The sequence below is a fragment of the Oncorhynchus keta genome, chromosome 23 (assembly GCF_023373465.1).
Source record: "Oncorhynchus keta strain PuntledgeMale-10-30-2019 chromosome 23, Oket_V2, whole genome shotgun sequence".
Lineage (NCBI taxonomy): Eukaryota > Metazoa > Chordata > Actinopteri > Salmoniformes > Salmonidae > Oncorhynchus > Oncorhynchus keta.
This window is the reverse complement of record NC_068443.1, coordinates 41,824,659-41,838,152: the sequence shown is the minus strand read 5'-3', so window position 1 is coordinate 41,838,152 and position 13,494 is coordinate 41,824,659. Positions and strand designations below refer to the sequence as shown.

General features: G+C 42.7%; 2 protein-coding genes across 2 annotated transcripts in view; one reads left to right on the top strand and one right to left on the bottom strand.

The window, feature by feature from the left end:
• Window positions 1-272: 272 nt before the first annotated feature.
• Window positions 273-6,114, bottom strand: LOC118402351 (Krueppel-like factor 9). The gene is made up of 2 exons (XM_035800497.2): window positions 5,218-6,114; window positions 273-3,603 (listed from the first exon to the last, which is right to left on the bottom strand). Exons 1-2 carry the CDS (start codon window positions 5,705-5,707, stop codon window positions 3,350-3,352), a joined length of 744 nt encoding a protein of 247 aa, XP_035656390.1. The 5' UTR covers window positions 5,708-6,114; the 3' UTR covers window positions 273-3,349.
• A 3,422-nt stretch (window positions 6,115-9,536) lies between these two features.
• Window positions 9,537-13,494, top strand: part of LOC118402350 (uncharacterized) — a 66,363-nt gene continuing 62,405 nt past the window's right edge. Inside the window, exons 1-8 of the mRNA XM_052477365.1 lie at window positions 9,537-9,686; window positions 9,961-10,011; window positions 10,270-10,436; window positions 10,712-10,782; window positions 11,291-11,456; window positions 11,824-11,961; window positions 12,423-12,600; window positions 13,012-13,154. Coding sequence (XP_052333325.1) covers window positions 9,623-9,686; window positions 9,961-10,011; window positions 10,270-10,436; window positions 10,712-10,782; window positions 11,291-11,456; window positions 11,824-11,961; window positions 12,423-12,600; window positions 13,012-13,154 — 978 coding nt within the window. The 5' untranslated portion in view covers window positions 9,537-9,622. The remainder of the gene's footprint in view (window positions 9,687-9,960; window positions 10,012-10,269; window positions 10,437-10,711; window positions 10,783-11,290; window positions 11,457-11,823; window positions 11,962-12,422; window positions 12,601-13,011; window positions 13,155-13,494) is intronic.

Below are 13,494 nucleotides of genomic sequence, written 5' to 3'. Positions count from 1 at the left end.
CAGGTAAACAACCAAGGCATGCATTTCTTTCATATCATACTTCGTCTATAGACTGCTTACAGGGTAAGAAACCCAATGTAATATTGTCATTTGAATTATACATTTCAAAAAGAGATTGATCAAATGTTCCTTACTTTAAATGCCATCTCAGACAACCTTCCCTTTAACAATAAATGTATGTCAAGTATAACTGAACATTTAAATACAGTTTCAAGTTAATAGCATCTGTTAAGTCACCTATTAAGAAGAACATGACCCACACAACCAAAACATTCAACTTAAGGTTTTGTATTTATTATTATTTTTTAAAAAGCACTGGCAGTTTTGTATCAAGCAAACAATGGAACCAAATTATTAGCATTGTTCCATATCACAAAAAAAAATAATGAGCGATAAAAAGAATGAAACCACACAAATGATAAGTCATAATAAATTAATCAGCGAAATAATAGAAATACATGCTTAGACGTAGGTGTTGCACAGGAAACATGGAAGTTCCAGCGGCTCAATTCTTAAAACACCTGAGAGTATAAATATCAGAGAGCATGTCGCAGCTGTACTCAATTATTTCCACAGTTCCTCTTATCGACGTAAAACAAAGCTGTAATAAAGCCGTTTCTTAAATAATTAATTCATGTAAAAATGTAGCTTTAAAAAAAAATCTAAAAACATTGGTTTTGTATGCACAATACAGCTGTGCCTATTTTTATTTATTTATTAGTGTATGGTGAGAAACAATAGGCATTGTTTGCCCTAGGTGTTCAGCGAAGTGAATTAAATAGTTAAGAGATATGATTGTGTCCCCCCCAAAGCCAGTTTAAGTGGTTTGTCAAATCTCTATTGATTAATTGGTAACTTTATCTGAAGGATTACCTACATAAAGGACTTCATAACCCATACATTAAGCAGTTAAATGAGTATTTCATAAATCCCTATGTTAAACGGAAAATAGGGACATAACTGAGATATCAATTTGCGGTCGTTGACATTAGAGTTGATGAAATGTATGGGTTATGAAGTTCTTATGTAGGTTACAGAACTCATCTATTGATACATCTAACGCAGTAGGTCCAAATTGAAATCTTCAATATTGTGCAGGGTAGTGATACATAACAGCACATTTGTATAAGACGCATGCCAAAACTGACGATCAGCACTACTGAACACCCTGGGGTAAGTAAAAAATACTATGAAAAAAAAAAAAAATTAAAATATTAAGCACAATCAAAACTCTGTACACACAGCATACATAAGAAGATAGACAAGACAAACTAAAGAGACGTTTTCTCTGGCGGAGTGTAGTTTTCAATTGAAGAACAGAAGAAGTTCGAACCGGAGGCTCGATTGGCTTTAGAAGCATTTTGATCCAACTACTTTCCAAGGGAAGATAAATATTACACAAAACAAATTGTGAGGTAAATTATTGTTACTCGTATGTGAAATAATCATTTTGACGAGGCAGACTTGCTTAGTCACCATGTCAGAAAATGACGAGATCCATGGAGACATTCACAATTCATTCAAAAACATAGAAGTATCTAAGTAATATTGTGCCTTTGAAGTTATATAGTCCATGTGTGTTTGAGATAACTGCCAGCAGTTACCATCAGCTGTCAGATTGTAATAACTTGTGAAAACGTGTACAAATGGCAAAAGCGTTCCAACTTAAAAAGTTGAATACATCCCATTACAATGGAATGAACAGTGTTCAAATAACGCAGCAAAAATGAACAATTAAAGTCAGTCTGTTATAGTGGAGACATGAGAGAAGGAAGACATCGGAGGGACTCTACGAGGAGGTGCCTTAGTCATGCAATTTCAATCTTTCTGTGGAGGAAATGACCGTTTTTAAACAAGGCTCTGAGAGCACAGGGTACAGTGTTATCGTGTCTGAGAAAAGCCAGATATGATGAGAGAGAGGACCGGAATGACCAGCAAACAAACAAAAATACAAGTAATAAACCCCCAATCCATCCTTTATAGCACTTCCTAAAGCACTTGGACAAATGTGGCTTACTAACCATTGGTTATAATAAATATAATGAGATAACGTGTATCTTTATCAAATTCCACAGTGTTCAATTGTAGAAGCATATTAACACAGTGAATACCTATCACACAAATTAGCCAAGTAGCGTTCAAAAAACCTGTAAGAAAAAGTGTCATATTGCATATGTGTATTTGTGACGTGTCGACGAGTCGGAGTAAACCTGTAGAATTGATTCAAACTGTAAACATGGTAAAAAAAAAAAATTAAAAGAGGGAGAAAAAAAAAAAGGTATGACATTGTTTAAGGCTTTCTGAGTTTCCTGAAGTGTTGTTCACTGAGACAAAGTAAGAATGTCCATTTGCTGGACAGACAAGTGGAAATAGTAGAAAGTGTCTTCTCTTTCTCTAACATAAAGGAAATAGAGACAGACACACGCTCTCTTACACACACACACACACACACACACTCACAAGCAGCGCTATCCTATCCAAGCGTATACTCCGTCACCCCTAATATAAGGACTACAATTCATCACAAGCATTACTTCCTCTAATAGAATTTAAGGATATTCTCTACAATAGAAGCTTAAAGCACTTGCATCAGTATCCGACATGATACGACGTGTATCATGTGTCAACGTTACACGGATGGTGGAAACAAAAACAAAACAGTTGATCTAGAATTAATAAGGATGGCCTGCAAAAACTGCTAGTCTTGAGCGGTTTAAACCATTTCATCATCATTACTATGAAAGTGAAGCTGGCCTGCAATTTAAATGCTAATAATGCAGTAAATACAATATTGCAAAAAAAAATAAAAGACATACCTAAAGCCAACTATTTATATATAAATTTATTTGAGTGACAAAAACTCATACGACAAAAAAACATGGAATGTGCAACCTCTAAAACTGTCTGAGGGATCGGCTCCCCTTCCACTCGACCTCGACCTTGCTACGCCTCTAGCTAAATATCACTAAAATGGCGCTAACAAAAAAAATGAAAACGGACACAGTATAAAAAAAAAAAACGTGTAGAGCCATCTCTTTAAAATAAACCGAGAAAGGAGGAAAACATTTGGCTGCTGCGTGCGGAGACAGCGGACTGAAGATATTGAGAATTCCCTGCATGCGCGAGTGCTTTTCGGGGAAAGGGTTGGAGAGAATTGAGGTTGTGTTGAGCATTGAGAGTAGTGTCGTCTTCGTCCATCGAGGGCGGGTGGTGGTGAATGCAACCCCATCCAGGTCCTGTTTGTGATGAGTGGTGGACAGGCTGGGGCCTGGCTCGTGGATCTGATTGCCCTGTGACCCTTGCTGATCCCAGCCCTAGATGTGGGAGTGAACCCACTGACCCCTCCACACTACTGGCCCGTGGCGGGGCTGGACACCCCCTGGCCCCCAGAGGACGAGCTCTTACGGCCCAGCATGGACGGCTGGAAGTCGGGGTGGCGGCGGGCGTGCTTGATGAGATGGTCGCTTCGCATGAAGCGCTTGTCGCACAGTGGGCACAGGAAGCGCTTCTCGCCCGTGTGGGTGCGCATGTGGCGAGCCAGCTCGTCAGAGCGGGCAAATTTCTTCTCACAGTCGGACCAGGTGCAGGGAAAGGGTCGTTCACCTGGTGAAGGAAGACAGAAAGAGTCTAGGTCTACACCAAACTTTTGAATTAAAATACTGAGTCCAGTCAGACTGGGGGGGTCAAGCATTGCCCTGCTTGTGCCAATCACTTACACAAGCCATTAAGGTAGAAACAGAGGTTGGTAGTAAGGTAAATTCATGGCAGACCCTTATGTACCCACCAATTTAGTTTTAAAACAATTCACAATATTATCAGCACCCTTTTTTAATGCAAGGAAATCAACCTATTTTGAAAAGAAAACTTTAATCTATCGGGTTATGGTTCATATGGGTAGTGAAGAGTGAAATTTAAAAAAGTGAATGCAAAATGGAGACCGCAATAGATATTGACACTCATATGGTAGGCTACCTCCAACATATGGTGGGCGGACATAGAAGAGGCCTCCCTCAACACCTCCACGTCTCCTAGGAAAGGCTCTAACTGGGTTCAGAAATGTGAAACCTTCAAAAGGGCTGCCTTGTTTTCAAAAGTGATTAACTTGACACAGAGTTGTGAAATAGCTTTGAATTATCCACATTAAAAGTGTGAAACTGTTCATTTAAAGCAGGCATTCCCAAACTACCATTTTCCACAAATGGGTAATAGCCAGGCTAATAACCTACAGTAAAATGGTTTGAGGGGTGAGGACACGTTTTTACGTTGACTATTAACGTTAGTTAAAATGATAACCCCAAGGTGAAGTCTGTAAGGCTATTTCGTGGCCCTAGAACAGTGCCGTAATTGAGTAATAGGGAGTCAAACGAAGGGGTGCCAGGGGCTATATTCAAGACCGCAAAGAGGACCAGCGTTTCGCAAACACGCCCAACTCGGTCTGTGCTAGGCGGGATCCATACCCCTCAACCCACTCCCGTTTTGTGGGCGTTCCCTGACGACTTGTTCTTTTCAATACGATTTCCTCTTCTAATCCATCTGCGCCTGTTAGTTCACTGACCCTGAACCTCAAGACCGTGCGGGACACCTGATGCATGTACACAAAGTAACAGCGCTAAACATACAACTGTGACGTGGAAAACGATGACAGACGTGGGTGGTTTTCCAACAAAGAAAACGGCGTTTTTCTACAAAAACCTGACTCTCACCTAATGGCCACATTGACGCGAGGTGGGATTAAACGATTTGGCAGCTCGAGCTAAAAGAACCACGGTGTCTGCGCAAACGCCCCCCGAACGCTACGTTTCTCTCTCTCGAACTCACTCGTCGTATGCAAATCTAGCCTAGATGTAACATGTTCGTCACTAGTCACTATGCTTTTTCGTCCAGCCCCATTCTTTTGTTCGTTTACTTCTTTGTTATGAGCCCTCTGGTTGGAGAGTTTTTCCCTCTTTCGGAGAGTATTGTACAAACTCGCGGGTAAACGACAACCACCCCAATGTACAGTATATATCCCTGTGACGAAAAACACCTTGCTTCAGGGGGGAAAATGTGATATATATGTAGAGAGGAGAGTGACACTAAAAGGAGGAGTGTTTAGTGAGTATGGCCAAACTAGAAGTTCTGGAACAACTTGGATAGTAAAAGGGTTGTTTGTTCAGATTACATGCCCAAAACATTTTTTTTTTTTTTTTACAGTTAGAGCTAGCTACATAATTGTACCTGTATGGGTTCTGATATGGGCTTTCAGATGAGACGATTTCCCATAAACTCTGTCACAGCCGTCGAAAGTGCACTGGTGTCGTTTTACTGGGGACCGAGGCGCTCCTCCTCCCCACTGTTGCTGAGTGGCATTGTACTGTCCAGGAATTGGAGTAGCAGAGGGGGTCATGGTAGGGGTAGTTGAGTCAGACAACGTGGTGTAGCCGCTCTCCCCACACGAGGAGTTGCTACTTTCCGAGTAGGCCGACATGGGCCGGAATTTACTGTGAAGGTCCGTGAGGATCCCGGCCACCTTCATCATGTTGGCCCCCTCGAGTCTCATTGTCTCGCGCACCTCCCTGTCCTCGTTCGACCCTTCAGGCTCCCCAGGAAGAAGGGCCTGGGGAGGGGGCTGGGCTGCAACTGGGGTGGGTCGGTGTAAGACGGGACCGCTAGATATCGACACCAGACATTCGGCGGCGAAGTAATCGGAATAGTCCATCATCGACATAATGTTTTATCGTTGACTTTAGCAAGTCCTTTATCTTGTAAAATTCCGTCTTGTTTTCGGAGCGGACGAGCCAGAGATGTCGACCTCGTTTTTAGCAGACTAACTCGTTGGACCGACCTTTCTAGCTATCCCTATACCGTCTGATAAGTATGCTCGAAAACATCCAATTATATAAAACAAAATAAGAATATATACTGCCCAAACTTGCCCGTGCCTTCAGCCCACATGCGTGCTTTACATCGTCCGACGGTTCATTGTGTCTGCCTCTGGAAAGCCGGTCAAACCTACGCCCCCCTGTACAGAGCACCACGCACAAACTTACGTTACGGACTGACGTGAACGGCGGGCGTGGTTGAAGCAAACGACCGATACAAACAGCGTGGAGTGGTGGTTGAGTTGATGGGGGGAGCCATAGCCAGAGGCGGACTGGAGCATGAATTCGGCCCTGGCATTTTATCCACACCAGCCCACATCATTGGGCACACCGCCAACTCACCCACACCATCAGATGTACATTATAAAATCCAATATAATGACTTATGCTTTATTGCAAATTAGGGCTTGTCATATTCCCCTGAATCATCACCTACCCTAGGTGTTCAAATCAAATTTTATTGGTCACATTACATGTTTAGCAGGTGTTATTGCGGGTGTAGCGGAATGCTTGTGTTTCTAGCTCCAACATTGAATTAATATCTAACAATTCACAATAATACACACAATACACACAAACCTAAAAGTAAAATAATGGAATTAAGGAACATATAAATATTAGGATGAGCAATGTCGGAGTGGCATTGACAAAAATACAGTAGAATAGAAACCAGTATATACGTATGAGAGGAGTAAAGCAAAAATATGTAAACATTAAAGTGACTTGTGTTCCATTATTAAAGTGGCCAGTGATTTCAAGTCTATGTATATAGGCAGCAGCCTCTAAGGTGCAGGGTTACGTAACCGGGTGAAAGCCACCTACTGATGGCTATTTAACAGTCTGATGGCCTTAAGATAGAAGCTGTTTTTCAATCTCTCTGTCCTAGCTTTGATGCACCTGTACTGACCTCGCCTTCTGGATGATAGCGGGGTGAACAGGCAGTGGCTCGGGCGGTTGTTGTCCTTGATTATATTTTTGGCCTTCCTGTGACATCGGGTGCTGTAGGTGTCCTGGAGAGCAGGCAGTTTGCCCCCGGTGATGCGTTGTGCAGACAGTTGCCGTACCAGGCGTTGATACAGCCGACAAGATGCTCTCAATTTTGCATCTCTAAAAGTTTGTGAGGGTTTTAGGTGCCAAGCCAAATTTCTTCAACCTCCTGGGGTTGAAGAGGTGCTGTTGTGCCTTCTTCGTCACACTGTCTGTGTGAGTAGACCATTTCAGATCATCTGTGAAGTGTAGGGTGGCGCACAATTAGCCCAGCGTCGTCCGGGTTAGGGTTTGGCGGGTGTAGTCCGGCATTGTAAATAAGAATTTGTTCTTAACTGACTTGCCTAGTTAAATAAAGGTCAAATAAAAGAAAAAAATACGCAAAGGAACTTGAAGCTTTCCATGTGCTCTACTGCGGTCCTGTCAATGTGGATAGGGGCATGCTCCCTCTGCTGTTTCCTGAAGTCTACGATCAGCCTGTTTCATTTTAGTAACCGAAAGGTTGCAAGTTCAAATCCCCGAGCTGACAAGGTACAAAATCTGTCGTTCTGCCCCTGAACTAGGCCGTCATTGAAAATAAGAATTTGTTCTTAACTGACTTGCCTAGTAAAATAAAGGTAAAATAAATAAAAAATTGTCGACATTGAGTGAGAGTTTATTTTCCTGGTACCACACTCCCAGGGCTCTGGCATCACCTGGGGGCGGCCCTTCAGGAAGTTCTGGACCCAGTTGCACAGGGCCGGGTTCAGACCCAGAACCCGAGCTTAATGATGAGCTTGGAGGGTACTATGGTGTTGAAGGCTGAGCTATAGTCATTGAACAGCATTCTGACGTTCTTATTCCTATTGTCCAGATGGGATAGGGCAGTGTGATGGTGATTGCATCGTCTGTGGATCTATTGTGGCAGTAAGCAAATTGAAGTGGGCTAGGGTGTCAGGTAAGGTAGAGGTGATATGATCCTTAACTATCCTCTCAAAGCATTTCATGATAACAGAAGTGAGTGCTACAGGGCGATTGTCATTTTTCGTTCAGTTACCTTTGCTTTCTTGATTACAGAAACAATGGTGGACATCTTGAAGCAAGTGGGGACAGCAGATTGGGATAGGGAGAGATTGAATATGTCCATTGACATGCCAGCTGGTCTGCTTATGCTCTGAGGACGCGGCTAGGGATGCCATCTTGGCCCGACAGCCTTGCGAGGGTTAACACGCTTAGTTGTCTCACTCATGTCAGCCACGGAGAACGAGAGCCCACAGGCCTTGGGAGCGGGCAGCGTCGTTGACACTGTGTTATCCTTGAAGCGGGCAAAGAAGGTATTTAGCTTGTCTGGGAGCAAGATGTCGGTGTACACGAAGTGGCTGGTTTTCTCTTTGTTATCCGTGATTGTCTGTAGACCCTGCCACATACATCTCATGTCTGAGCCGTTGAATTGCGACTCCACTTTGTCTCTGTTTGAGGGGTGCTGAGGAGGAGTATTTCTGTCTGTAATAAAGCCCTTTTGTGTGGAAAAATGGAATCTGATTGGCTGTGGCTGGCTCCCCAATGGGTGGGCCTGTCCCCTTCCAGGCCCACCCATGGCTGCACCCCTGCCCAGTCATGTGAAATCCATACATTAGGGCCTAATTCATTTATTTAAATGGACTGTTTTGCTTCTATGAACTGCAACTCAGTAAAATCATTGAAATTGTTGCATGATGTGTTTATATTTTTGTTCAGTGTACATAGAGTGCATGAAAAAAACATATATGATATTTCAACAACCATGAGAATGTATGATGCTTTTTTTTCTTAATTCCATCCATCGTAGATCATCATTCATACGTTGTCAAAAATGATCAATGTTTTCGGGTTCCTCTTTCAATTCATCTGAGAATGTCCCTATTCTATTTGAGGTCTATTACCTAAGAGATGAGGCAAGACAAGGACACTAGATGTCCCTCTACTTCAGCCAATGACACCCTTCAAATATACTGTAGCTTCACATAACCCAGTCACAGCCCATGTTCTCTGGCTGTCTGTTTGTGAAGCCATCTGTCACACAATAATTACTCACCAAAGCAAATCTGACCTCAATAATAGTGGATATCATGCTGTAATAGACTTATAATAGGGCATATAGGCAATAAGATTAATCGGATAGACCTTTATGTACAGCACTTTTGTCCTCATAACCCACGCATTACATTGTAAGTAAGCAAGGGTTGCCCATGTTTATTATGGGGTTCATTAGGATGGGGGATCCTAATGAGGGGGATCCTAATGTACCCCATAATAAACATAATAAACATGGGCAACCCTTGCTTACTTACAATGTAATGCGTGGGTTATGAGGACAAAAGTGCATTGCTGTAAGACTCACAGAGAATAAGTCTACTGTATCGTATTTGCAACATTTTGACAACCAAACTGCCATAACATTGTTGATTCTCACCAGAAAACAACAGATATAAAACGTTTAAATCCCAAAGTGTGTTGTGCTTTTCTGTCTGGAACCCGTCTTTCGCCATATGGGGGTTTATATACCATAGAGAGGCTTTGCATTGATTGGGGGCCCAATGTTATGTCAAGTGATTGGCTCAGTGGTATGTTTGTAGCTCCAGGCTGGAAGGTATTTCCTGATTGGATGTTTTGAGCAGTGCGGGTCACTGTGGCAGCAGGGACAGGCACAAGCATAGGCATTCACTGGCTGTGTGAGAACAGTGCCTGTTCTTCAGCCCAACTACTTACATGTGGAGTCTTGGAAGACTGGGCTGTTGCAGTGACTTGAGACTGCTATGGCCGTGCCCCAGCTTGGATTACTATTCTCTCTTATCTTCACAGCTCTCATTTTACTACACAGTAAGCTCTCTATGGTTTGTGACTGGATTTGTGATTTGACTTATTCACATAGTTGGTTCTCGTTTCAGACAGGGATAACTGACCGTGCTTTTCAGGTGAATAATGGACAGTAACTGATGGTCCTTTTTGAAAGCGGAGAACATGAGCGAATTCATTAGAAGTTAGACATTGGTATGGAGTGAATTAAAAGTTATGTTGGAGATTGTCAGTGAGTTTTCAGGCTTGTTTGAAGGGTTTTGTGTGTAGATGTTGCGATTTTGATGTTTTTCTGCAGTAGGTAATTGCCTTCAGATGGATCAACAACTCTGCCGCCCAGAATGCATTGGTGAGAGCAAATTAATTGAGTGATAATTCCCTATCTTATTCCAAGCTGAAGTAAATGTATATTTTCTGATATAGTCACAATGTTTTCCATGATTGGACAATAGATCAAAAGCCTTAGTAAACTATGAATAAATAATTATGTCATGATATGTAAACCTTTATAATATAAATAATTTATAATGGATTATACATGAAAGTTATTTTAAAGTGTTACCAGATAATGATGATTCAAAATAGGTATATGATTTGCTGGTTACAGCTTCCTCATCCCCTGACAAGTCGTACCAGAGAGGGGTGAGATACACGTACAGGTACAGCTCGACGATAACCACGACTCTACAAGGCTCTGCCTCAGGTAGAAATGGACTGGCTCTCGACTGTGTGGTGGACATTGACGTGATTTCCAAGTGTCACCTTATGATGCAGGTCAGATATGCAGAAAAGTGTCGCCAATATGATGATTTTTGTTGTCGTTGAAAAAAGTCACTCTGCAAATCCACCAATGTAAAATCCTTTGAATTCGCCTTAAAATGCTGTTTTAAAATGTTGACATGTAAAAAATAAATGTAAAAAAGTTTACTCAGGGAACTCCAGTTCCCCCTGGTTCCTCCCCATTTCCAGCATTGAATATAATTTTTAAAAATGGGAAATGAATATGATGTGGGACTTTTTAGTGATGTTCTTTTCTACGCTCCCTGTAGATCAGGAATCCACAGATAAAGCGTCTTTCTCCCCAGAAGGAACATTCTGTGCAACGCCTAAAGAGTTTGAGGTAATCTGAAATGACAGCATCAATATTGCTTGCATTGTGCGTTTTGTGTGTGTTTTATGTGTGTTTTGTGTGTATTTTTTTTTTTTTACATGTGTGTGTGTGTGTGTGATCTTTCTTTCCCTTGCTTATGTGCGAGTTTCCCCAAAAATGTAATGTGTTTTGCTTATTCTTCGTACCTTTTGCGTCTTAGACCAAATTAAAGTTGGCATATTACAAAAAAGTTGGCATATTACAATGTGCACATCGATCATTTCTTAAGTGTTTCTGCTATCAAATCATGATTGATAATGGATGATTTGAGTTACAAAAACACAAATGATCCACAACAATGCATGATTTGATAGCACAATAGTGCAGAAATGATACAAGCACACTAGTCCCAGATCATTCCAGATTGTTATTCCTGAGAATGTGATACTCTGCTCCGACAACACCATTCATGTGTCTAGGGGTCCTGGGGGTCTTGAGGTCCTGGGGGTCTCATCTGGTGTTTTGGTTACTATCACAGGGAGTCGCTGGAGAGAAGTCGCCTCAAGTTCTCCCTCCAGGGGGGAAAGGTCACGGCCCTCTGTCCACAGGAGGGGGAGCAGCTGTGGACTCTGAACATCAAGAGAGCTCTACTGAGCATGCTCCAGACCTCCCGCACCCCCGAGAAGCAGGAAGTAGTGAAGGAGGTGAGGGGGGAATGATCCTTCTCCCAATATGAGTAATAGCAGGATAGGCCATGCATGAAACACTTAGGTTAGTATTTGCAGTAGGGGGACGACATGTTGCAGTGGTGTCCAAAGCCTGTTCTGCACGGCTACTGTGAGTGCAGGCTTTTGTTCCAGCCCAGCACTAACCCAGTTAACTAAGTAATTATGATCTGCATTGAGTACCATGATTCATTCATGATTTGGATCAAGTGTGTCACAGCTGGGCTGGAACAAAAGCCTGCACATCCAGTAGCTCTCCAGAACCTAGTTTGGACACCAGGTCTTCATACCATATTGTACATTGGAAAATCCTCTGCCTTTTTCCCGTCCCGTGTCAATTCTTCAGACGGATCTGTACGGGACCTGCACGAGTAAGTATGAGAGGAGAGGGCCTCTACTGGTGAAGACGAGGAACCTCAGGCAGTGTCAACAGGACCGACTGGCTTACTTCTGGCCCAATTCCACCCCTCTGAGAGAGGACACGGTGAGATCTTCTACCACCCCCCCCAACATGGAACAGTCAATGGTTACCATAGTCACAACCAATCACTGATGTCTTTCTCTTGCATTGATATTGGGACATGCAGTGCAAAATGAAATCCAGAAGTGCGAGGGACTAATGCCCATTTCTGTGACTTGGAAACCTTCTAGTGAAAGTTTGGTTGGTAACGGATCTGTTAGATTGTCAGTAGGTTTCGGATGGATCTAAAAATTGGTAGCCTGAGTCCCAGATCGTTTTGTGCTGTCTTGCCAACTCCATTGCTGTCATGGCGTGACAATGACAGCAATCGAGTAGACAGCACAAACAGATATGGGACTCAGGCTGAACCATTTGTGTCAAATAAGCAAAATGCCGTACCTTCCACCAGTATCTTGTGTAACCTCAAGCCAGTTAACACTTCCACTTTTACCAAGGGGTGTTCCTATCTCTTATGTCCACTTCAGACAGTGGACTCCAAACTCCAATGTACCCAGCGGCATGGGACTACAGTGATGGAGGAGGTCAACTGCACAGAGATCATCTCCATGGTACCATTGTCAGGGTCAACAGGAGTGGTGAAGACCCAGACCGTCTCTACCCTTACGCTGCTCAGAGCCCAGAAAGGCACACCCTCAGGAGTGGGTGTGTATTCTGATTCCCTCCTCAGGACTGGCTGAGTATAGGCTATACTGTAGTTTACCTGAATGACTGTGTCACTGTGTACCCGTCTGACATCAAGGTGTTGTAGTGTGTGTCTGTGTAAAAGCTAATGCTACCTAAATAAACTATTACTACTACACTTCTATTAGCTAGGAAGCAATCATATTGATGTTACTTTCATCACACTACTAAGACTACTACTGCTAGTACCACTATGGCTGTTGCAAACCTTAAATACATTCTCAATCATTATTTGAGAATGTAATTATCTCAGCCATTCAAATTGAGAGGCTGAAAGGTCTAACTTTTATTCAAATGAATTTAACTTTGCCATTTAGGCCCCACTCTGTCAATAATATGATATTCATTTCAATGATATTGTCCCTCCCTCAGATACACTGGGTCCAGGTGTCCTGAGTGACCTCCAGTTTGTGGAGGAGGGGGCTGAAGGCCAAGTCCGAGGCAGGACGTCCTCCCCCCAAGAGGCCACGGACACCGTTAGGAAGCTGTGTGGTCTTACCTCTGACCAGCAACAGGTAGGACCCCAATTTTCCAAGACATCATAAGGGAGTAATTCACGCTTATGACTAGTCTTACAATGCATTATAGTCAATCAATCATATTTATTTATAAAGCCCTTTTTAAATCAGCAGATGTCACAACGTGCTTATACAGAAACCCTAGGCTAGGAAAAGCATCCTAGAAAAGGCAGGAACTCAGGAAGAAACCTAGAGAGGAACCAGGCTCTGAGGGATGGCCAGTCCTCTTCTGGTTGTGCCAGGTGGAGATTATAAGAGTACATTAAGGTCAGATTGTTCTTCAAGGTGTTCAAACGTTCATAGATGACCAGCAGGGTCAAACAATAATCACTGTGGT

Excerpts from the sequence above, each read along its gene's own strand:
- LOC118402351 (XM_035800497.2), bottom strand. The coding sequence starts at position 5,707 with ATGTCGATGATGGACTATTCCGATTACTTCGCCGCCGAATGTCTGGTG. Across the intron at positions 3,604-5,217 it reads CCATATCAGAACCCATACAG|GTGAACGACCCTTTCCCTGC; the intron begins GTACAATTATGT and ends TTCCTTCACCAG.